We start from the raw sequence: 23,227 nt of genomic DNA, 5'->3' as shown, positions 1-23,227 counted from the left end.
AATGGAAGTTTCTTAAGAAATTTTATGCTTGATAAATATGTAAAAAAAAAAATCCTTATTTTAAGAATATAAACTGCATGGTGCTCTTGGTCCGTATGAGCTTGTAAGGTGAATGGAAAAAAAAACTTTTGAACTACATTATGACTTGATCCATATTCATTATAAAAGGTACATAGACAGGTTAAAGAGATTTAAGTTCAATCGCATTATAAAAAAACACTTTTGAACTATGCTATAACTTGATCCCTATTCATTATAAAGGGTACGTAGATAGCTTAAAGAGATTTAAGTTCAATTGCATTATAAAAAAAATACAATTTTGAACTATATTATGACTTGATCCCTTTCTTTAAGGGTACGTAGGAAACTTAAATAAATTTAAGTTTAGTCTATCAAACACTTTCAAAAAAAAAAAGAAAGAAAGAAAGAAAGAAAGAAAGAAAGAAAGTGGCATAATCACCCTACGTATGCACTACAAAAATTGATGTTGTTCATTTCTACTAAGGACAATACAACAAATTGAAGATGTTCATCCCTACTGGGGACAACACAACAAATTGAAGACGTTTATCCACTACTACAAAAATTGGATTACGTGACATTTTTCCTATGTCAAGTAGAGGGTATACTTGATGCTTATAAAAGCATCGAGTATTCGACTGTCAAGTATAATGTGATAACTTGACTCCAAAAAAATGCCAAGACAAATGTTTCTTGATACAATTTTCGTGTCAAGAAAGATAATACACTTGAAATTGGTGGTATGTCATGTTTATTGATTCTTAACATTGATTATATGTCTTTTTTTTTTCTTCAAATTAAATGCCTCAAGATAATACTCTTGTTGTTTTTCATTTTTCAAGTATATGTCTTTTTTTTTTCTTCAAATTAAATGCCTCAATTGAGATTCTCATTTTCCACCTTGTATTCCAACAATACAATTACATCAACTAAATAAACATTATACATTTAAGATCTATCAACTCAATATATTCACTAAAAATTGCTTTTGTATACAAAACTCAACTTTCAACAACACAAAAGTGACAAATTGTTTAATAAGTAACCTTTCAACAAAGTACATTATTTAATCTATACATTGAGCTTTGAAGTCTAAGATCGAGAAATAAGGGTAAGGCAAGCCATGTTTAAGCAAGTCAACCTGCAAAATAGAATAAATGGTGATAACATCAAATTTCAAAAAATAAAAATAAGTGTTAAGATACAACAATGACAAAAAGACACGCACAAAGAAAAATATACATGATTGGCTTACTTTATGCAATAGAAAAATATCATACTCGAAATTTTAAAAATATCTACCACTTAAAGTTAGGGACTTACTGAGATTTCATTCATTCTCTTTTGACCATATCCAGCCTCAGGAGGACACAATTACCTTTCGCTGCAAAATGAAGGAAGATGGGAGAGTTTTGAGAAAATATAATGAAGAGGAAGAAGATTATCAACAAATCAAGCATATGCTAAAATTTAAAATAGAAGAATGCAGATACCTTTTCCCCAACTTTCACAACTTTCAAGCGAAAGTGATTTGACACAATTGTAATCCCTCTATAAAGGAAATCAAAGTGCATCTTTAATAGAAAACTAATACAGGAATCAATTAGTAGAAGAGAATATTAGAAGCCCAATCTTATCTACAAGCAATAAAAAATTTCTTCAAAATTTCATTCACCAAAATAACCAATTAACTCCAAATAGGTTACCCAAAGTGTGGCTTGATTCGAATGCACTTCAAAACTACAATTAAGTAATCCAACCTACGAAAAGTTCAATAATAATGGTTACAAACCCAAATTCCAGCAACTATGTAACAATTCCAAAAGAGTTTCAAGGCCTTAATACCTATCAAAACGTCCAAATATCGTTAACTTTGTTGGACAGTGGCTTCAATCCCTTGAAATCTTTGAATTGAATATCAACAATTGAAAATAACTCAATTATTAGAGCAATACATCAATGGGTAACAAAGAACTATTAATATTAAACTTCAAACATACCAAAACCTTGCCAAGATCGGTCTAAAACCTATTGGACAGCAACTCAACTCCTTCCAACACTTCAAAATCAATCTTATCATCAAACATTCAAACAAGAAAATTATTACAGAAGATGTTACAATTCTTCATGGCTAACTCATAGACTAACAAGCCCTCAGATTCATGAAAAATAGACTTACCCGAAGTGTTTGCTCAAATCGACGCTTCACTCGAGTCTCGAACACGAAATTTAATGCAGATACAAGCCAATTTGAGGGGTCTCAACCCAACCAAACATTAAACCCACGTAAGACCAATGGGTATAACAAAATAATAAGAACCCACTAACCTCACCAGAGGAACCCAACTTACCCAAAATTTCACCCAACTCCACGATCTGGCAAAAAATCCCAAGGAACGGCGACCGTTGAGGATAATAATGGTGGATCCCGTGGAGAATTGACTGAATCTAGAACAGGGGCAGTGCGGCTGTATGGCGGAACGACGTTTGGCGCGAGGATGGTGATGTTCCAAACCGGCTGTCGACGCACTCGACTGCACTGCACAGATCGGCGCGGGCTGAGCTCAGCTCTAGTGCGACGAGCGAGAGGGACGCATATCTTGATCGTCAGCGAGGAGAGAGGCGACATCTGGTCACACAAGCGGTTGGGCTCGACGGCGACAGACAGCTTCAGCTGGAGGTGGTGGCTGAGGGAGGAGTTGGTCGGCTGCCGGCGTGGGGAGAGCGAGAGTCGACTGGGGCTGGTAGGGTGCTGCAGAGAGAGGGTTTTGGGGGGGGGGGGGGGGAGGGATAGAGGGAGGGGGTTTGTAAGAGAGAAAACGAGGAAGTGGAGGTTTCAATCTAGGGCATTTAACCCTTTTACTAGTTTTATATTTTACTTGACACGAAAAACGTGTCAAGTAAGAGCTTCTTATATTTGATACGAAAAATGTGTCAAGTAAAACCTTATATTACTTGACATGAAAAACGTGTCAAGTAATGGTTAGCGTGAAAATATCCAAAATATTCTGTCAATCTCTGGCTTTTTTAACTATTTTATTTGACATTTTCTTTTCGAAAAAGGCCATTACTTAACATTTTTTTCCAAAGAAACATCAAGTAGTTGAAAACTACAAGTGTCAAATAATGTTGATTTTGTAGTAGTGATCCCTAGTAAAGATGTGACACAACAAATTGAAGGCGCATGTCGTCTACACGATACCATATAGTTTGGATGCATATAATAAGGTCTTTGCTGGAAAATTCAATCATCTTTCCACTCATTTAAATAAAGAAGCAGTGTTGGCGTTGCTTGCTTCAAGTTTAAGGCAACACGCGTCTATAGTTTGACTCTTCACCTCAACTATAGATGCTCTTCAAAATCAAGTTCAGAGGTTTTTTCCATGCTTCTTTAATTTCAGCATCGGAGGCTTTGTCTATGCTTCTTCAAAGTCAAGTTCGAAGGATTTTTCAATGCTTCATAAAATTTAAGCTCAGGGGCTTCATTGTTACTCCTTCATCTTCAAGTTTAAGGTATCCCTTTATCTTTAATATTAGGGCATCGTTCGTCTAAAGTGGCATTTCATCTACAAAGTCTAGTATGGCTCACTTCACTTCACTTGCTCAAGATTGGAGGCTTCGACGATGCATCTTCATATGCGAGATCAAGTTCAGTTTGCATGGCTCCCACTTTATCTGCGAGATTACGTTTGATCTACCTAGCTCCGCCTTATATGCAAAATCAAGTCTGGTCCACCTGGTTTTGCCTCATTTGCGAGATCGAGTCTGGTTTGCCTGGTTCTATCTCATATGTAATATCAAGTTTGGTCCGTCTGGTTCTGCCTCATATACGAAGATGGAGTCTAGTCCACCTGGCTCTTCCTCATCTACGAGATCATGTCCGGGCTGCTTGGTTCCGCCTTATATGTGAGATCACATGTGGTCTGTTTGACTCTGCCTCATATATGAGATTAAGTCAAGTCTTCCTGGCTCTGTCTCATCTACGAGATCAAGCCTTGGTTGCCTGGTTCCACCTCATATGTGAGATCAAGTTTAGTCTTTATAGCTCTGCTTCATTTGCAAGATTAAGTCTAGTTTACCTAGCTCCGTATCATCTATGAGACCGAAGTCGACGAAATCCTCAGATCGCGAACTAAGATCGAACCCAACAGAGCTCCAAGATCGAGGCCAATGGAACACTAAGATCAAAGTTGGTAGAACACTGAGATCAAAGTCGATGAAATTCTAAAGTAAAAAACTGAGGGTGGAACTGGTGGAACGCACAGGTCCCACATTAAGATCAAAGTCAATGGAACACTGAGATCGAAGTCAATAGAGCACCAAGATCAAAGACAATAGAACAATGAGATCAAAGTCGGTTGAACACTAAGATCAAAGTTGATGGAACGCTCAGGTTATGCACTAAGATCAAAGTCAACGAAACACTAAGATCAAAACTAATAGAGCACCAAGATCGAGGCCAAGGGAACAGTGAGATCAAAGTCGGTAGAACACCGAGATCAAAGTCGATGGAACACTTAAGTCAAAGACTGAGGTCGAAATCGATGAAACACTCAAGTCTCACACTGAGATCAAAGTCAACAAAACACTAAGATCAAAGCCAATAGAGCACCAAGATCGAGGCCAAAGAAACACTGAGATCAAAGTCGGTAAAACACTGAGATCAAAACACTCGCTAAGGCTGAAATCGATGGAATGCTTAGGTCGCGCACTAAGATCAAAATCAACAGAACATTGGTATCGAGACCAACAAAGCACTAAGATCGAGGCCAATGGAACTAAGATCAAAGTCGACAAAACACTCAAGTCAAAAACTGAGGCCGAAATTAAGGAACACTTAGGTCACGCACTAAAATCAAAGTCAACGAAACATTGAAATCAAAGCCAACAAAACATCAAGATCAAGGGCAATGGAACATTGAGATCAAAGCCAGTAGAACACATATATTAAAGTAGACGGAATGCTCAAGTCAAAGACTGAGGCCAAAACCGATGGAACACTCAAGTTGCACACTAAGATCAAAGTCAACGAAACACTGAGATCAAAGCCAACGGAGCACCAAGATCGAGAGCAACGAAACATCGAGATCAAATTGGTAGAATAATGAGATCAAAGTTGACGGAACACTTAGGTCACGCACTAAGATCAAAGTTAACAGAACACTGAGGTCAAGGTTAATAAAACGCTGAAATCAAAGTCAATGGAACATTGAGATCGAAGTCAATGTAATACTAAGAAAGAAACAAAAGGGACACTAAAATTGAAACCTTGAACCACCTCCCAGTTCATTCTTTGTTACAGAAAAGAAGAAGAAAAAACCTACCTCTACAAAATATGTGGAAATTGACAAAGCAAAAAGTTACTCCCTCAAATGTAAGTCACCGATAGTTTTAATGCTTGAAAAAAAAACAATGGAAGAAAGTTAATAAAAAAAATTAGTTTCAAATGATGGACAAAGGAAATAAAAAATAGTAATAAAGAAAAAAAAAGAAAGGATTTGAAAAAACATTTTTTAAAAAAAAGAAGAAGAAGAAGAAAAGAAAGCAAAAAAGGGAAGAAATCAAGAAAAAAGAGGGAAAAGGGAAAAAAAAGGGTAACCGGGAAGGAAAATAAAGGAAAAAAAAAAGAAAAGAGAAAAAGAAAAAAAGAAAGAGAGGAAAAAAACGAGAAAAAAAAAGGAAAAAAAAAAAGGAAAAAAAAAAAGAGGAATAAAACGTAGGAATGAAAGATGAAGGAAAAAAGAAAAAAGATGAGAGTAGGAGTGGAAGATGAGAAGAATCTGTGTGGTGAGCCCATTTATCGAGATCAAGATTGAATTCGAATTTCTAATTTAATTTAGATTTTCTACTAAAATCACGTCTCTTTGGAAGATTTTGATAAGATATGAATTAAAATATCTTATCTTTTAAATTTGAACTTAAGATTTTGATAGATTTAAATGAATTAGCCTTGAATCAAATGTTGAAAATATCAAAATCCATTTGCATCAAATTTAAATTGGGAGAATATCCCAAAATTTATTCCTAGTCCACATGATTTAAACTTAGGTTTTATTCTCATGTCAAATTAAAAATGTGGACAAAATCTCAAATTTACCTCAAGTTAAAATTTGACTATATTCTAAATTTTATCCCAAATTCAATTTAGGTGTAACTTTTATCCTAGGTCAAATTAATTTTTTTAGATAATTCTCAAGTTCATCTCAAATTAAAATTTGGTCATATTCTAAAATTTATCACAAATTCAAGTCATGCTAGGCTTTTTATCTTCAAGTCTAATAAAGTTGTGGATAAAACCTCAAATTTATCTCAAATTAAAGTTTGACCATATTTCAAAATTTATCCCAAATTTAAATTATCGAAGGCTTTTATCCTCAAGTCAAATTATATTGTGGCTAATACCTCTAATTTATCTTAAATTTAAATTAGGACATAATCCGAAATTTTATCCCGAATAAAATTGAGTGGAGTTCAAATCTCATCTGCACGTTCTATCCCAAACATCTTGGGTAGAAGTTCAATTTTACACTAAGTTCAACTTTGAATTATGTAGAACATAAATTCTACTTAAATTCAAATCAAAATTTTGTGTCAAAAAATAAAATCAAAACTTCGACCTAAATTTACATTTTGGTAAGTTGACTTAAAAGAATGTGTGTCAAATATATACAAAATTTTCCAACAATCAGAAGACTCCCAAACTTCTTAAGCCACGTAGTCCTAAGACACAAGTCACTCGAAGATACAAAGTTTCTTCCAATACTTTGACTTTAAGAACAACATGCCTTCCACTTTCTCGAGTCAAGCATACACATTCAACCAGGAGAGAATCAGAAAATCAATTACTAGAGATCGAACCATATCTACATTAAATCTAAATCAACATAAGTTCAACTTCATGAAACAAGTTTCTCCATAAATCTCGTGCGAACAACCACTATTAGAATAACACGAAACAAGTTTTTTCATAAACCTCCTGCGAACAATCACTGTTAAAATAACATGAAATAAGTTTCTCTATAAATCTCGTGCGAACAACCATCCTTTGAATAAAGATGTGAACTAATCATAAACTTGTTTGGTTATAAAAACTCAATGGAGTAAAAATGCATTGAAGAAAAATACTCAAAAAAAGAAACTAACAAAAAAACACTGAATTTATTTCAAAGAACAAAAAATGAAAGTATACAGATGAAAACGTTGAAGAAAAAGCTATAAAGAATAATAATAAAAAAATATATGCAAATAGTTGGAAAGAAATCGATTTGGACTAAATTTGTATATTAGTGATATGGTTTAAAATTGTGTATTAGTGAGTCCGAGGGATTTTTAAACTTTTCACATTAATTTTGCCATATTTGCAAATAGTTGTATGTTTTACTATTTTTAATATTAATTTACCTCATTTTGAAACAAGAATACTTCACAAGGCAAAATAATTGTGAAAAAGACTATTTTCGCTCAAATTAGGGCTCAAGTTGTCAAAATGGCGAAAGAGAGAAGGGTGGTATTGGAATTTCACATTGTTATCCCCTCCAAATAGCGGGAAACGGAAGTGGTTGGTTGAGAGCAGAGAGAGTGAAAAAAAGCTTCTGCCAAATGCTCAGCAATCCCCTTCTTCATTCCATTGTTCCCATCCCCTTCACTGAACTGAATCCAATTCTCAAATGGCGAAATTCCTCTCCACTCATCCTCATCTCCAGAAGGCACGAACGGTTTCGTTGCTTGGCCAAGAAGAAGATCGGTTTCATGGATCAAATTCTTGACTATATTGAAGGTGCTCTTCAAATTCCCCACAAACAAATTCGCAGGCGGAAAAATCTTCTGTTTCACGATTTTGTTAGATTAGGATATTATTTTTTTAGTTACTCTTACTGTTATCTTTTGATTTTTGTTCGCTTTCTTGTTTGATTTTAGGCGGTCCGAAGTTAAGGAAATGGTATGGGGCGCCTGACCTTGTTTCTAAAGATGAATCCGCTCTTAAAGACGAGGATGAATATTCTGGTAATGTGTATAGGAACTGATTGTTTTGTACGTATTATTATTATTATTGTTCTGGGGTTGAGTTCGTTTCTTTAGTACAGAGGAAGGTACGATCAGGGATGCAATTTTGGTGACTGATGGGGATACTGAGATGGGTCAGGTGTGTTTTTTTGCATTATAATTTTTCCATTGAACTCGATTGGAATGAAAATGAAGATACGAACAATGTGATTTATGGCTAGTCCAATAGAACTTCCCTTTCGTTTCTGTAAGTAACTGCTTGGTAGCTGCCTCTTGAAACCATTAGGTGTGACATGTGATCAATTACTGAATTTTGTATCCAACCAAGTGACATCTACCCAATGCAGATGGTGATATTATCGTTGATAGTGAAAAAAGCCAGAGTCAAGGCGTTGGTGAAGGATAAGCAAGCTGCCCTTGAAGCTTTTGGATTATATGTTGAGGTGGGTTGATTCAAATTATAGGAATACTGCTTGCAGAATCTAGATAGTATGCCACATTTGCTGTTAATTCCATGTTTTTTGCGTTTTTTTTCTTCCCCATCTCAAATGAACTATTGGTTATTTTGGTTCTGAATTCATGTGCAAAGCCAGTAGCCGGTGATATCAAAGATGAGCCATTGTTGAAGAAAGCTCTAAGAGAAGTTCGCACTATAATATGCCCAAAAGTATGGACATTCAATTTCAATCTGTTATTATTTTCCCCTAAAATTTCCCTCTAGTTTTTATTTGAAAATGCTCGAGACAACATGATATATCATTTCCCCATCAACTATAATGCACCTTTAGATTTCTGACTTCATCGCATTCAATCTTAGTTTTCTTGAAATAATATTTAGAGGGAACAAGTGGCATAGATATAAAAATCAACTTAGCGCTGGACATGGATATAAGATGTAAGACGTGTGAATGAAAATATCAACCATTTCATAGAGATTCCATTATAAATATGTGAAAGATAAGAACGAAAATTCTGGGTCATCTTACGTTGCTGGATTAATTCCTTCCTGGATTTTCCACTATCAGGAGAATTAATGATATGGATATAAGTTCATATTTAATCTCAGGTTAGGAGCATGATGAGCATATATTTGAACTCCTTGAGTTCAAACTTTCATGTAAATATATTGAGCCTTATAAAAGGGAGGTGTGATGGTTATTAACTCATCAGGTTTGTTAATAATCATATCACCAGGAAGGTTTCTTATCCAATGCTGCAAGCCTGAAAGGGGTGCAACATATAGTTCTCTTATCTCGGGTATACTTCCAGCTCCCTGTCCTTCCCCCATCTCTTTGAACATACATAAATTCGTCGAAACAAATATTGTGTTTGTATGAACCTGACCAGAACCAATCCTTCAATCTATATTCATTGTCTCGACTTAATAAGGTTGCAGTTATCCAATTATAGAAGTGCTAGCGGTGTCCAAGCCCTTCTTAAAGGCAATGCAAAAAAACTGGCTGAGCAAGACGAAGCAGTTCTAGTGGCATCAGAAATTCCTTATACCATCATACGAGCTGGCTTGTTGAAAGATATACCTGGTGGGAATCAAGGATTCAGCTTTGAAGAGGTTATTCTTCTGTCTTAAATGCTCCTCTATTTGGCTCCAGAAAAAAGTTCCTCTATTAACAGCCAACTGATATAGTCAATAACTGATTCAAACACGACTGGTTTATTTATTTAAGGGAATGTATGGAACTTGATTGAGACTTGAGATAGGACACCTTATTAATTTTTACATATAATAAATCGTTGTATTGCGTATTCGGTGCTAATCTTCAGGGTTGTGCAACTACGGGAACTCTCAGCAAGGAGGATGCCGCCTTCATTTGTGTAGAAGCTACTGATGTGATTCCTAAAGGAGGGTTCGCATTTGAGGTTGGTAAACTTGATCTTTATGCCGAACGCCTAGGATTATTTTTGATAAATTTCATTACACTTGAAAATCTGAGGTAAGGCATCCAGTACTCGTGAGATAGAATAGATCAAGGGTAAATTTGAGAGGATTTTTGCAACGATGAAAAGTATTTCGAATCTTATAAAATCACTTTTTAAAGTTCTTATAGGTCAAAATTAATAGGTTTGGAGGGAATGATTGCAAACCATATCGGTCATCTACTTAGGATTTAGTATTCTGTCAGGTACTTTACTACCAAATGTAGTAGAGTCAAGCAAGTATTCGGCGAGATAGTTATGAAGTGTGCTTACTTAAAAGCTTACATACATCAATGAAAAAAAAGGATAGCATTTGGGATAACTAAAAATGTTTTTGAAAATTCTAAAGCTATTTAGAATACTAAGTCAAAAAATATACAATGAGAAGTTTGAAAAAAATACTATTTTCAAAAGTCATTCCAAACTCACTCGCATTGAAATAGAAATAGAAATCTAAAATGGGGTCCTGCAGGATATTGACCTTGACCACATCTAATGGTTTGAATAGTTTCTTTTCTTCTGCTGCATCTCTCCTGACTATATTGTAATCTCAAATTTTGTGTTCCTTGTATATCACAACAGGTAGCCAATGGAAATGAACAAGTTTCAGATTGGAAAGGATGCTTGACAAGATTACTGGAGAAAACAGAGCAGCGTCAATGACCATTCTTAAGATGTATGAATGCCTTTTACCATCTGCTATTGTTTCTTGATATTGCCATTCTTTTTAATTTGTGATTAAGCTTAAGAAATAGCTATAAAGATCTTGCAAGCAAGAATTCCGTTCTTTCATTAGCCAGCCAAAATCCTTGCTTCACCTTCACCCTTGCTTCAACTGTTGACTGTCATCACTCCTCTTCCCTATAGGGGAGGATTTAGTATCAGCTCAGCCCCTTCAACTTTATGCTTTGGCATAGTATCAAAACCACTAATTAGCCCGTGATAACTCTGTCTTTCGCCCCCCTTTAAACCTAGGTTCAAGTCTCACTCATTACATTTATTTTACTAAATTATATAAAGTCGTCCGTCAATAAAATTTCTGGATCACTACTTCTACTTGTTGTCTTGTTGTTCGACTAAATTGTTACAAAATTTAAAGTATATTGACTAAATTGCTACATACTAAAATCAACCATACAATTGTTTTGAAGGAAAATCAATTCATATTCCTAAATTTCCTATTACCTCATTTAATACAATGAAAGCTTAAACTTTCACAACATGTTTGGGAGTGATTCTAAATAGTTAAAATCATTTGTCATTTCAAAACTACTTTTAAATATGTTTTTAATCATTCAAAACCAAATTTGATGATATGAGAATTACATTTAAAAATGTAAAATTAAATACTGAATTAAATTTAGGTGACTAAATATGTGTTTCAATTTTTTTTTTTTATATATATATATATAACAAAAGTGATTTCAATCTTTTCAAAATCACTATATGCACTTAAACTCTCCATTAGGATTTTACTTTAAAGCTATTAATGCTTGATTTTCATAAAATATCTTTAAATGGATTAACCTATCTTAAATCAAATTACTAGACTAAAATGTCAATTTAAGAACTAAATTTATTCACGTTCATTCCCAAAAGTTTAGGGATACTAATCGGTTGGTTTCTTTTTAAACAACCAGTAGAGGTATAGAAATGAGTACTTCCAAACTCAATGAGAGGAGTATATGCCAAATACAATTAATTATGTTCACTTTGACCTATTACAAACTTAAGTAAATGGCTAAACAATTAGATGGGATCGAAGTGTTATTTAACCATAAACTCATCTTCTCTCTTTTTATTTATTTATTCTCCAATATATGTAACATGAAAAAATCAAATATTTGACCTCAAAGCAATAGTACAATTTTTAAGATAATTGAGAATTTTTTTAGGGCAATTGAATTATACTCGTTTTAGTCGTAAGAAAACTAAAAAGAAAAGAAACTATTATTACCCTTATTTTTTAAAAGATAGGGGAAGAAAAAATATATTCAATATATACGAAAATATCATTCATTAGGATCAAGGATGAAAATATCCGTAGATATGTCGATATATCCATAAATAGAATGATTCAAGATCGATATTAAATATCTATGAATATCTCTAATATCTTTCATACATGCTAATAAAGTATAAAAATGTCTTCTATTTCGTTCAATATGAATATGACTACTAATAATAATATCCATAATTTAGTTTTGGAGTAAAATAACTTAATTACTAATCTTAATAAATTTTATAAATTTCGTGACTTACAAAATATTTGTTGATTTGTATATTTTATCAATATGTCCGTAAAATTAAAATTTCCATATCGATATTTTTAATCTTTGATCAGGTAGGTGAATTAGGAAATCAATTAATTACATGATCCCATGCGGGAGCACTCACAGTAATCAATCGTACGCTCCCATCGAACGTAAAGGAGCAATCCACGTGTATTGACTGAACCCATTTGCACAAAAAATTATATATGACCCACCCGTAAAGCGGTCCATCAGATGACGTGTACAAATCCTACTGATCGTTCTTCGAACACTTTGTTCTTCCTCCGCCCTCTCTTCCCCGTTCCTCTTTCCTTCTCCCCTCCGGATTCACCTGTTTCTCTGCAATTTCTGATACAATTTCTACCATGAATTAGTATCTTCATCTTTGTTCAGCCTTCAATTTCAATGGCAGACAGTACTTCGTCGCCAAGACCGGTTCAACCGAATCCGATGGACCCTTCCCCACCGCCGCCGCAGCAACAACCGCAAGTTCAACCTTCAACCACCGCTATTCCACAAAATTCATCAAATCCATCAAATTCCTCTGTAAATCCTCCCATTCCATCGCCTTCTGCGCTTGCTCAATCTCCTTCGATTGACCACTTACATTCGCTATCTCAAATCTCTTCTCCTCCTCTTTCGCACATCTCTCTCCCGCAAAATCAACAGCAACAACAACAGCTGAGTCCTGCGGTTGGATTGGATTACCAGCAAAAACCTCTGCAGCAGCAGCAGCAGCAGCAGCAACAACAACAACAACAGCAACAGCAACATTCACAGCAATTGGTGCAACAACCTCAGAATGCGAGTGCGATGACGAATTTCCAAATCCAGCAGGCTTTACAGCGGTCCCCATCAATGTCTCGGTTGAACCAAATGCAACCACAGCAGCAGCAGCAGCAGTTTGGGATGATGAGACAGCAATCAGCACTTTACGGTCAGATGAATTTTGGTGGGCCTTCTACAAACCAGCAGCAGCAACAGCAGCAACAGCCGAACCAACAACAGCAAATGGGAACTGGGAATCTGTCGCGGTCTGCATTAATTGGTCAGGGAAACCATTTGCCCATGTTGTCTGGAACGGCTCAGTATAATTTGCAGTCACAATTACTGGCTTCGGTATGTACTGAATTCTTGGCACTTGCTGGTTTAAAATTGGTATTGATGCAACTTTGGTGTTGGGATGTTGTTAGACAGTATTGTGAATTCGTTTTTTGTATATTTGAAGTGGAATTGAGGAACTTTCTAGGCATGACGTTGGCACTTTGGTGATGGGTTATGCCTCAGTAGTTGCCTTCTATTGTTTAATTACAATTCTAAGTTCTTAATTTGTTGACATTAGAAATCAAGTTAAATATATTTTGTTTTTTCATTTTCACTGAAACCGAACATTTTGATAGTCGAAGCAGAAAGCTGGGTTAGTCCAGGGTCCGCAATTTCAGTCGAGTAACTCTCATGGGCAAGCTTTGCAAGGAATTCAAGCAATGGGGATGATTGGGTCAATGAATTTGACCTCACAGCTAAGAGCTAATGGCCTTGCTTCGTCATATACCCAACAGAGAATAAACCAAGGTCAAATAAGGCAGCAATTATCTCAACAAAGTTCGCTCACGTCTCCACAGGTTATTGGCAATGCATCTTTGCTCTGTATCTAATGTTCATTATTACAATAATGGCTCTGGGCTTTTCTTTCTATATTAGAATTGTTAGATGCCAAATTTGAACCAGGGAAGATTAATGCTTTGTTTGGTTTCTTTGGTGATTGGTTGGATATCATTTATGCAATTCATCAAAGATATTAGTTTATTATCTCTAATAGAAGTGTAGTACTCTGGCTTTTATCTTATAGAACTTATTTTTGTAATGCTGAACATTCATTGCATTACAAATAATACCCATAGGACATACAAACATATTTATCAGTACGCGTCTCTAATTTCAAGTGGTGCTCACTTTCCTTTTTGATTTTGGTACATGGTATAAATCTATTTATTGTCATCATTGCTGATTTGTCTGTCATGTTCTCTAACTCAATCCGCTCAACTTTGGTATAGCAGTAACTGCAGTATCACTTTATTACTTTAATGGATAGGTTAATATGCTAATTTGATTTGATAATCTTAATCTGCAATCTTGCTATTTTGTTTTTTGTGTAGCTACTAGTAACTGTAAAATTGTAGGCATGATTGTGACATCCAGTCAATTTTATTAAATTGCAGGTTCAGAACTTACCGAGAATGGCAAATCTTGCTTTTATGAATCAACAATTGACCAATTTGGCTCAGAATGGGCAGCCAACCATGATGCAGAACTCTTTGCAACAGCAACAGTGGCTGAAGCAAATGCCATCAATGTCTACCCCTGGCTCACCTTCATTTCGTCTTCAACAGAGGCAACAAGCCCTGTTACAGCAGCAACTGGCTTCATCTAGTCAATTGCATCCAAACAACATGTCCTTGAACCCTCAACAGTTTCCTCAGCTTGTACAGCAACAGTCGTCCATGGGACATCAACAGCTGCATCAACAGCATCAACAGCAACAGCAGCAACCTCAGTCACAACAACAGCAACCACAGCAACAGCTACAACAGCAGCCACTTCATCAACAACAGCAGCTACTTCAACAAGCATCACCACAGCAATCACTGCAACCAGTATTGCATCAGCATCAGCAGCATTCTCCTAGGATAGCTGCACTTGCGGGCCAGAAATCTCTCAGTTTGACTGGATCACATCCAGATGCCACAGCATCTGGCGCTAGTACACCTGGGGGAAGTTCAAGCCAAGGGACAGAGGCTGCCACTCAAGTCCTTGGGAAGAGAAAGATACAAGATCTGGTTTCACAGGTTCTGCCTAGACTTATCACATCTCTTATACTGTATGTTTTCAATGTGCTTCTATGCTTTTTTTATTCTGTTCTCACTTTAGTTGAATTTGAATATCTACAGGTAGACCCACATGGAAAGCTGGAACCTGAAGTTGAAGATCTTCTCTTGGAGATTGCCGATGATTTTATTGATTCGGTGAGACCTCCTAGTACTATGACTATTTTTTTATACTTCTTTGTACGTTTCCATCCAATTTCTTACACATAAGATAGTAAGTGCATATGTGCCATAAGCAATATTCAATATCAGTACACATAAGAAATCAGTCCTTCACTATTGAAGAACTATGTTCTATTATATCAAAACATTTACAATGGAAAGTCAGTTAAAAAAAATCTGCATAACGTCATAGAGGATCATGTTGGAGCATTTCCCAAAAATAGTATGCTATTCTATGACATTAATCACCAGAAAACTATGTTTTTTTGGAATATATAATCTGAATTTTGGTATGAAGTTTCTTTTACTTTGGGATGAAAAAGCTTCCATGTGTTTGTTTGTATGTGTGTGTATATATATGAGCATTTCCCAAAAATAGTATGCTATTCTATGATACATTAATCGCCAGAAAGCTATGTTTTTTTGGAATATATAATCTGGATTTTGGTATGAAGTTTCTTTTACAGAGATAAACTTTGGGATGAAAAACTTGTACATGTGTATGTGTATATGTATATAGGTCATTATTCTCTTGTAATCCGTCTAAGTCCAAATTCTTGTTCATTCTGATTCTATTTCATTTTAGGCTGCTGTATTTATTCATTCTGTTGACTTAGTGATTCTGGTGCAGCATGATTTGTCATCTTCCTTATATCTGAAACTATTCAACTATTTCTCTGATCATTGTTGTTAAAGGAAAGATTATAATTAAACTCAAATAAAAAAAAAACTCAAGTCGTCTGACGGTAGTAGTTTGATATTCCATGCCTTTAGCCTTACCCTTGAGTATTGTTCATTATTACACATGTTGTCCCGATCATGGAGCAACACGCTCTGTTATGAGCCAGTACAGCCCCACAAGTCCAGAATAAGAGCACCTTCTCACTCATGGTGCAGATTATATTTTCACTGGCAGTGGCTTGATATTTTGTTATTATGATAAATTACTATGCCTCTTCTCCTGATTAACTTTTTAGGGCCCTATTTTTGGGATTCTTTTTCCTATTTAACAAGGTGGTCAGCCATGAATGGACGAAGTGGTGTATGCCTTCGTTTGGACTGATCAGTCTATTCCTCTGTCATTTATCTGTTTAATAGAAATGCCTATACTCCCTTGTGCTTATTATTCTCCCTTCTTTCTCACCAAAAAAAAAACCTGTGAATCAACCCTCATGAGAACATTAGAAAAAGATTACCTTGCCACTATGACACTGACGTGGACACTTTTAGGTCTTTCTAAAATCCACGCGTTCTTATCGAAATATTTCTCATTATTGCGCCCATCTCACCATTTTGATGATGCAAATAAATCAAGTCGAATGGCTTGGGGTCCTTTTGGTGGATAATTTTCATAGTTGTGTGGATTGATTATTATGTTTCTTCTATTGCAATATTATTTATATAGAGGTACGGGTACCTAATAATTCATGTTAAGATCATGGCTCATTCATCAGCTACTATCATCTCAGTGATTGGATGGTTTATCTTCTGAAACATTTTTTTTTTCTTTATTGCAATACAGGTTACTACCTTTTCAAGCAATCTGGCTAAACACCGAAAATCCTCAACTTTAGAATCCAAAGATCTATTGCTGCACTTAGGTGTGTACTACTTTCCTCAAGGTCCTTTTTTTTTACACTTGATTTCTTGAATACCATGCATCAGCAGCATATGTTCCCCTTTTGTGATTTCAAATTTAGATTTTAGCGAGTGTCAATTCATTCATGATATTTATGAGGTAATGAAAAAAATTCTGAATGCGAATATGCTAATTGGTAAAGTGAAAAAATGTTCAGCTATTCTATTCTAGATACAGGGAAGGAAGTGGGAAAAATGCCACCTTAATTATTGCCAACAAAGTGAAATGACAGTATTTTATTTCTGCATTATTTAATTATTTGATCAAGCTATTCATGGGAAGCTCTTACCCGACAACCATTTTTCTTTTTTTAAAAAAAAGTTGCAGACTCTTTAGAGCAAATGATCCTTGATTAGATTTCTTGACTTGTCACTTTCTTACCATCACATGATTATTATTTACTGGCCATAACATATGGTTTTCAAAACAAAAAAGGGAAAAAAAAATCTGGTGAGGCTTTGTTTGTTAATTTAATTGTTTATATTCTACTTGATTGTCCAAGTTTTTATCATTAGTGATAATTCAACCTAAAGTGCTCTAGATTACTAATTTCTTGATTCATCGTGTTTGGTAGTAATGATATTGAATCTTATAGTATTAGACAAAGCTTTACCAATCATAAATTGTGGACGTGCAGAGAAGAATTGGCAGTTGAACGTTCCTGGATATTCAAGTGACGAGTGGAAGAACCACAACAAAAATGTAAGAAAATCTTCCCCTCCTCTCAAAAGAAGCACTCTGTTTAATTTAGCTTTCAAATTTTCATTTTCGTTTAACCATATGGTTTTTTTTTTTTTTTTAATATTGTAGTTATCATCAAGTGATGTTCACAAGAAACGTCTGGACATGGTAAGTTGGACATATCTGTTCAAGTATTCGATCCATTTCTTGTTTTTATCATTTATCTCAATTTTTCTCTTCTGGGATTTCATCAGATACGCATATTGAAGGAAGCCTCCCGTGTCGAAACAAACATAAACAGCCCTAAAGAAATGGTACGACAAGGGGTTGGAATGTCCATTGGTACCAACACTCTAACAAGGCCTTCACCAAGTTCAGAACAACTATTGTCACAAACGGCCGGTTCACAGCTGCTGCAGCAAATGATGAGGTTTTAATGTATTAACTATGTTTGAAACTAATGCTTGGTAGATCCCAACTACTTGGTGAATAACCAACCCCAGTGTCAGTTCAGGGATACATCAATAAAATGAGATTTAGAGGATGCCATATCAGAGAAGACCTGGACTTGACTTCTGTGTGGAGTGGAGTGTGGCGATTCTTAGTGATACGTCTTTTGAAATCAATTTTTTTAGGCTGTATAATATGAAGATGCATTATCTGGAACTCGGGCGTAATGTTAATTGTACAAAATATTTGGCTGTCATATTAGTATAGGCCTCAAGTTATTGTTGTGTCTACCATATAAAGTACATTTTCAATTTATGATTGATAGTCTTTACAATCTCAAGTCATCTGAAGTTTGTTGATCAGGATCATAGCACAATTATTACAAATGGAATAGAAGATATGATTTTTCACCCCTTCTCCATTTCCATTTCCCATCTTAACTGTTTTAACTTTAACTATTACATTACTTGTTAACTGTTGATTTTCCAGATGAGGAAAAGGGCCTACTTGTCTAGAACAGAAAATTCGTCAATGGTGATAAAAGAAGATAACTTGAACGTGATGGCAGGGGTTTCTTCTAGGCCACAAAGGCCTAAGCCATTCATGGTGCGCATGTGAATACAGAGAGACTTGATGGAACCTCTTCATCTTGGTCCTTAGCTATCTAAAAATTGGCTTCTTATGCTCTGATTTTCCTTTGCCCATGTGCATCTGGTCCACTCCACTTTCATCATATATCCTTGTGTTAATCCTAAATGATAAGCATATTATTGCTAATTAATCCTATATTGTTTGCTTCATCTCCCTCTTTTTATTCTACTTGCCAACTGTACAAGACAAGCAAAAGAATTGTCCTACCATGAGGTCATTAACTGCAAAAAAAGGGAGATTTTATTTCTTTCTCTGAGAATCTGATCTTCTTGAGAGTTCATTGACGGCCACATGCATCACAAAATCAAATGCTGTGTGGCCCTCATTCATTCATTCATCAATCTTCCTATCCTGCCATTTGAGCGAAATGTTACTCCAACTTGCAGGAAGCCAATTGGTACTTTTCTATATAAACCCTATGAAACTCATCAAGAAACTACACCATCCCAAAAAGGAAACCAAACCATTGTGAACCACATTCTCCCAAAGAATGTTTCACTCATTACTTATCATTTCCCTCCTCTTCTCTCTTTGCAATGCAGCTGTCCAAGACTTCTGCGTTGCCGATCTGAAAGGTCCACAAGGGCCAGCAGGTTACTCCTGCAAGAGCGCTGGTGTCGTCACTGCAGACGACTTCGTGTATTCAGGCTTAAGTGGTGCTGGAAACATATCAAGTCTAATCAAAGCTGCAGTCACCCCAGCATTTGTGGAGCAGTATCCAGGTGTGAATGGCCTTGGTCTCTCAGCCGCTCGGTTAGACTTGGCACCGGGTGGTGTTATACCACTCCACACCCACCCAGGAGCTTCAGAATTGCTACTTGTGACCCAGGGTATCATTCAGGCTGGTTTTATCTCTTCTGCTAATGCTGTCTATGTGAAGACTCTGAAAAAGGGAGACCTCATGATATTCCCACAAGGATTGCTACATTTTCAGATTAATGGTGGTGGCGTAACTGCGGTTGGTTTTCCTATATTTAGTAGCCCAAGCCCTGGTCTCCAAATCCTTGACTTTGCACTATTTGCCAACGACCTGAGTACTGATTTGGTGTCCAAGACCACTTTCCTGGATCCAGCTCTGATCAAGAAGTTAAAGGCTGTTCTTGGTGGGAGTGGTTAGAATTGCCCAGCCATGTGTTTGCTTTAGCCATTCTGCATTTCCAAGTAACGAAATGGATTGATGTTCTTTTTTTCCTTTGCTATTTGTTCATTGATGCCATTTAAATTCGTTGACTAGCTGTGTGTTCCCCTCTCCTCCTCTATTGTCGACATTCATGGGCTTGATTTTCTTTTGAGAAGATATCAGTTTCATCCACTTCAATAATCAGATTGATTCGGCTTCAACCTCCAACTTTTTAGGTCAATAGTTTGAAATCTACATTGTTAAGATCATAACCATAGAACAGATTCCATAGATATCTTGACTAGGAATGATTTAAAAATGGATGTTTGGGGAGATGGTTAAAAAATCTTTAAAGGGCAGAAATTTCGCAATTTTGTCGCAAACCATAAAACGGAATCGATGAACTGACAGAATTCGATGAAAGGAACCGATGAACAAACTGTGAATTAGATCCAGGCTGAAGTCAACTTTTAGTTTCTTGGACACCCAATCATGATACTAGGTCAACAACAATTGGAAATAAAATATGATGGAACTACAAATATTTTTTTTTTCAGAATTTGGGGCATATAAAAAGGAATTGGGAGAGATGTTTCGTATTTTTAAGGACAAGAAAACTAAAATGTTTTAACCTCTCCCCTCAACGGCCCTAAGGACTGTAGAAAGCAAAAGACTTTGAATATTTTAATAAGAAAGAGAAAAAGGTGAACGCTGTCTCAGCTGTCCCTCTTTACAATCCAAATAAAAGCTCAAAACCATGGCTAAAAGTTTCAAAGATTCCTTCACCAATCCCCACTGCATGTATTTTTTTCACAATACAAAAGAATGATGAGTTAACAACCCAGGCTGAGGAAGAAGACAATGAGTGACTTTTATATGGGCTTTAAAACATTTGAACCAAACATCAAATCCTCCAAAAGAACAGCACAGATAGCTTAGAAAATACCTCACCATTGTCCGTTTATGGAGGTTCTAAGTGACCCCTTGCAATATTTTACTGCTGTCTACGAAAACATAATTGGCTTTATCCCAATCTTTGGTCAATGATTAAACTGTAGCGTCCCCACCCTCAAACCAGCAACCCTAAAAAACTCCATCTTCTCCCTCCCTAATCAAAAGGTCTCCTCTATATCTCTCTCTTTCAATCTGAACTATTGTTATTTCACCAAGCAAAAATGACCATTGAAGAAACAGGGCCAAACCACCCTTCAGATCACATATTGGACTGGTTAGAGGACTCGGTTCCTTTCTTTTCCCCATTCCTGGACGAAACTAACAACTCCAGCTCTATAAACTGCTATCAATGGTGGGATGCGAATCAGGACACAGGTGAAGATCTGATTAATGGCTTTCTCAGCAACTCCCCCACTACTGTTAGTACTAAACTACAAAACATACCCACTTCCCACCACTTGACACCATCTGACTTGACCAAGAAAAGAAAAGCTCCAGATGATTCAGTTCATAAGAAATCACAAACCCATCAGAACCGAAGGAAGAATCAGAACAATCAGAGCAAAAATGGTGGCGGTGGAGCTGTTGAGGGAGTGACTGTGATGAAGAAATCAGTAGGGAACAAGAAAAATTCATCAAAATTCACAGGAAATAACTGTAATAACGGAAGCAACAGGGAAGGAAGGTGGGCAGAGCAATTGCTAAATCCCTGTGCTAGTGCTATCATTAAAGGGGATGCGACAAGGGTACATCACCTTCTTTGTGTTCTTCAAGAGCTCGCCTCACCCACCGGCGACGCCAACCACCGGCTCGCCGACCACGGTCTCCGAGCTTTGGCTCATCACCTGTCCTCCAATTCTTCGTCTTCTTCTTTTTCTTCTTATTCCTCCACAGTTGCCCCGGTTACTTTCGCTTCGACGGATCCTCGATTCTTCCAGAGGTCTTTAATCAAATTCCACGAGGTGAGTCCATGGTTTGCATTCCCGAACAACATCGCAAATTCTTCAATCCTCCACATTCTCTCTGAAGAACCTAATCGCCCGCGAAATCTTCACATTCTTGACATTGGGGTTTCTCATGGTGTGCAATGGCCAACACTGCTCGAGGCCTTGACTCGGCGTTCCGGTGGACCTCCGTCGCTAATTCGTCTTACAGTTATCGGTCCAACCATCGAACATGACCAAAATACCGAGACACCGTTTTCAATTGGTCCACCCGGAGACAACATCTCCTCTCGGCTTCTCAGTTTCGCCAAATCCTTGAACATCAATTTACAAATCAACCGTCTCAACAATCACTCACTCCAGAGCTTAAATTCGCAAGTAATCAACAAATTCCCAGACGAAATCCTGATCGTTTGCGCACAGTTCAGACTCCACCAGTTGAAACACTGTGATCCTGACGAAAGATTCGAGTTCTTACAAAATCTTCGAAAAATGGAACCAAAGGCAGTGATTCTGAGTGAAAACAACATGGGATGTAGCTGTAGCAACTGCGGAAATTTCGACACCAGATTCACACGACGAGTTGAATACCTATGGAGATTTCTGGATTCAACAAGCGCGGCATTCAAAGGAAGAGAAAGCGAAGAAAGAAGAGTGATGGAAGGTGAAGCGGCAAAAGCACTGACGAACGATGGGGAAATGAACGAGGAAAAGGGAAAATGGTGTGAAAGAATGAGAAATGCGGGTTTTGAGAGAAAATTATTTGCAGAAGACACCATTGATACGGCTCGAGCTTCAATGAGAAGGTATGATAACAACTGGGAGATGAGAATTGAAGAGAAAGATGGATGCTTAGGGTTATGGTGGAAAGGCCAACCCGTTTCCTTTTGTTCGTTTTGGAAGTTGGGGATCAAATCCAATGCTCTTTGAAACCTTTTCCTTTTCTTGCCAACAGCTTCAAAGTTCAAAACAAACCTAATTTTCAAATAAAAAAAAATAGACGATGGCTTTGTGTTTGAATGCAGCTCCCCTTTCGTTTTGCTTCTTGAAGTTTTTTCAGACTATTTTGAACTTTGATTTGAGTTCAACTTGTGAGATTGGATGATTCGAACATTAGTCTGTCAAGCTCTCAAACAATTTGTTGATTGAGTTTTGAGTATGTTTAGATTTTAAGCATTTTTAAAGTGATGTTTTTAAGGTTTCAAACTCCTCTCATGTCTCTTCTTTTGCAAGCTTTCGAAACTTCTTCCAACTATATTTTGTATTTTTTGTTTTATACTCTTGAATGCAAGTTCACTAAATCGAGAGAATATTGATTTAAGTTCAACATGTGAAATTAGAAGGATTCAAAACCTCCACATTTTAGTTGAGAATTTATCTTAATCTATCTAGCTAAATTCATATATCTTCTTGATTGAGTTTTAGTATTGGATTAGATTAACTTTATAAATGCTTGCATAAATGTTTTTAAACTTAGAAAAAATTGTTATCAAGTGTGAGCTATTGAA

General features: G+C 36.3%; 4 protein-coding genes across 9 annotated transcripts; all 4 read left to right on the top strand.

The window, feature by feature from the left end:
• The first annotated feature begins 7,570 nt into the window (after positions 1-7,570).
• Positions 7,571-11,016, top strand: LOC120084693. Of its 4 annotated transcripts, XM_039040499.1 has the most exons (9): positions 7,574-7,798; positions 7,939-8,025; positions 8,106-8,164; positions 8,373-8,468; positions 8,615-8,692; positions 9,220-9,282; positions 9,422-9,595; positions 9,808-9,903; positions 10,543-11,016. In XM_039040499.1, the coding sequence occupies exons 1-9, from the start codon at positions 7,621-7,623 to the stop codon at positions 10,621-10,623; spliced, it is 912 nt and encodes a 303-aa protein (XP_038896427.1). In that variant the 5' UTR covers positions 7,574-7,620; the 3' UTR covers positions 10,624-11,016. The 4 variants fall into 4 exon arrangements, with proteins under 4 accessions (XP_038896428.1, XP_038896430.1, XP_038896429.1 ...); XM_039040500.1 differs by lacking the exon at positions 9,220-9,282 and having other exon boundaries at positions 7,571-7,798; XM_039040501.1 differs by lacking the exon at positions 8,615-8,692 and having other exon boundaries at positions 7,572-7,798.
• Positions 11,017-12,343: 1,327 nt separating this feature from the next.
• Positions 12,344-18,463, top strand: LOC120085342 (transcription initiation factor TFIID subunit 12b). 3 transcript variants are annotated; one of them, XM_039041284.1, is made up of 8 exons: positions 12,344-13,352; positions 13,643-13,855; positions 14,453-15,079; positions 15,182-15,256; positions 16,803-16,881; positions 17,515-17,621; positions 17,730-17,768; positions 17,855-18,463. In XM_039041284.1, the coding sequence occupies exons 1-8, from the start codon at positions 12,639-12,641 to the stop codon at positions 18,035-18,037; spliced, it is 2,037 nt and encodes a 678-aa protein (XP_038897212.1). In that variant the 5' UTR covers positions 12,344-12,638; the 3' UTR covers positions 18,038-18,463. The 3 variants fall into 3 exon arrangements, with proteins under 3 accessions (XP_038897212.1, XP_038897210.1, XP_038897213.1); XM_039041282.1 differs by having other exon boundaries at positions 12,350-13,352; positions 13,634-13,855; XM_039041285.1 differs by having other exon boundaries at positions 12,355-13,352; positions 13,634-13,855; positions 17,557-17,621.
• A 655-nt stretch (positions 18,464-19,118) lies between these two features.
• LOC120085345 (auxin-binding protein ABP19a) lies at positions 19,119-20,013 on the top strand. The gene has a single exon (XM_039041288.1). It carries the CDS (start codon positions 19,192-19,194, stop codon positions 19,816-19,818), a length of 627 nt encoding a protein of 208 aa, XP_038897216.1. The 5' UTR covers positions 19,119-19,191; the 3' UTR covers positions 19,819-20,013.
• A 178-nt stretch (positions 20,014-20,191) lies between these two features.
• LOC120085343 (protein NODULATION SIGNALING PATHWAY 1) lies at positions 20,192-22,928 on the top strand. Its single transcript, XM_039041286.1, has one exon. It carries the CDS (start codon positions 20,997-20,999, stop codon positions 22,647-22,649), a length of 1,653 nt encoding a protein of 550 aa, XP_038897214.1. The 5' UTR covers positions 20,192-20,996; the 3' UTR covers positions 22,650-22,928.
• Positions 22,929-23,227: the final 299 nt, after the last annotated feature.

This window comes from Benincasa hispida, chromosome 9 (genome assembly GCF_009727055.1).
Source record: "Benincasa hispida cultivar B227 chromosome 9, ASM972705v1, whole genome shotgun sequence".
Taxonomy (NCBI): Eukaryota; Viridiplantae; Streptophyta; class Magnoliopsida; order Cucurbitales; family Cucurbitaceae; genus Benincasa; species Benincasa hispida.
This window is presented reverse-complemented; position numbering and strand designations above follow the sequence as displayed.

Coding starts and splice junctions, on each gene's coding strand:
- LOC120084693 (XM_039040499.1), top strand. CDS start 7,621: ATGCTCAGCAATCCCCTTCTTCATTCCATTGTTCCCATCCCCTTCACT. Junction 9,283..9,421: donor ATATAGTTCTCTTATCTCGG/GTATACTTCCAG, acceptor ATAAGGTTGCAG/TTATCCAATTATAGAAGTGC. Junction 9,596..9,807: donor AAGGATTCAGCTTTGAAGAG/GTTATTCTTCTG, acceptor GCTAATCTTCAG/GGTTGTGCAACTACGGGAAC.
- LOC120085342 (XM_039041282.1), top strand. CDS start 12,639: ATGGCAGACAGTACTTCGTCGCCAAGACCGGTTCAACCGAATCCGATG. Junction 15,080..15,181: donor TACAAGATCTGGTTTCACAG/GTTCTGCCTAGA, acceptor GAATATCTACAG/GTAGACCCACATGGAAAGCT. Junction 16,882..17,514: donor AGATCTATTGCTGCACTTAG/GTGTGTACTACT, acceptor TGAATCTTATAG/TATTAGACAAAGCTTTACCA.
- LOC120085345 (XM_039041288.1), top strand. CDS start 19,192: ATGTTTCACTCATTACTTATCATTTCCCTCCTCTTCTCTCTTTGCAAT.
- LOC120085343 (XM_039041286.1), top strand. CDS start 20,997: ATGACCATTGAAGAAACAGGGCCAAACCACCCTTCAGATCACATATTG.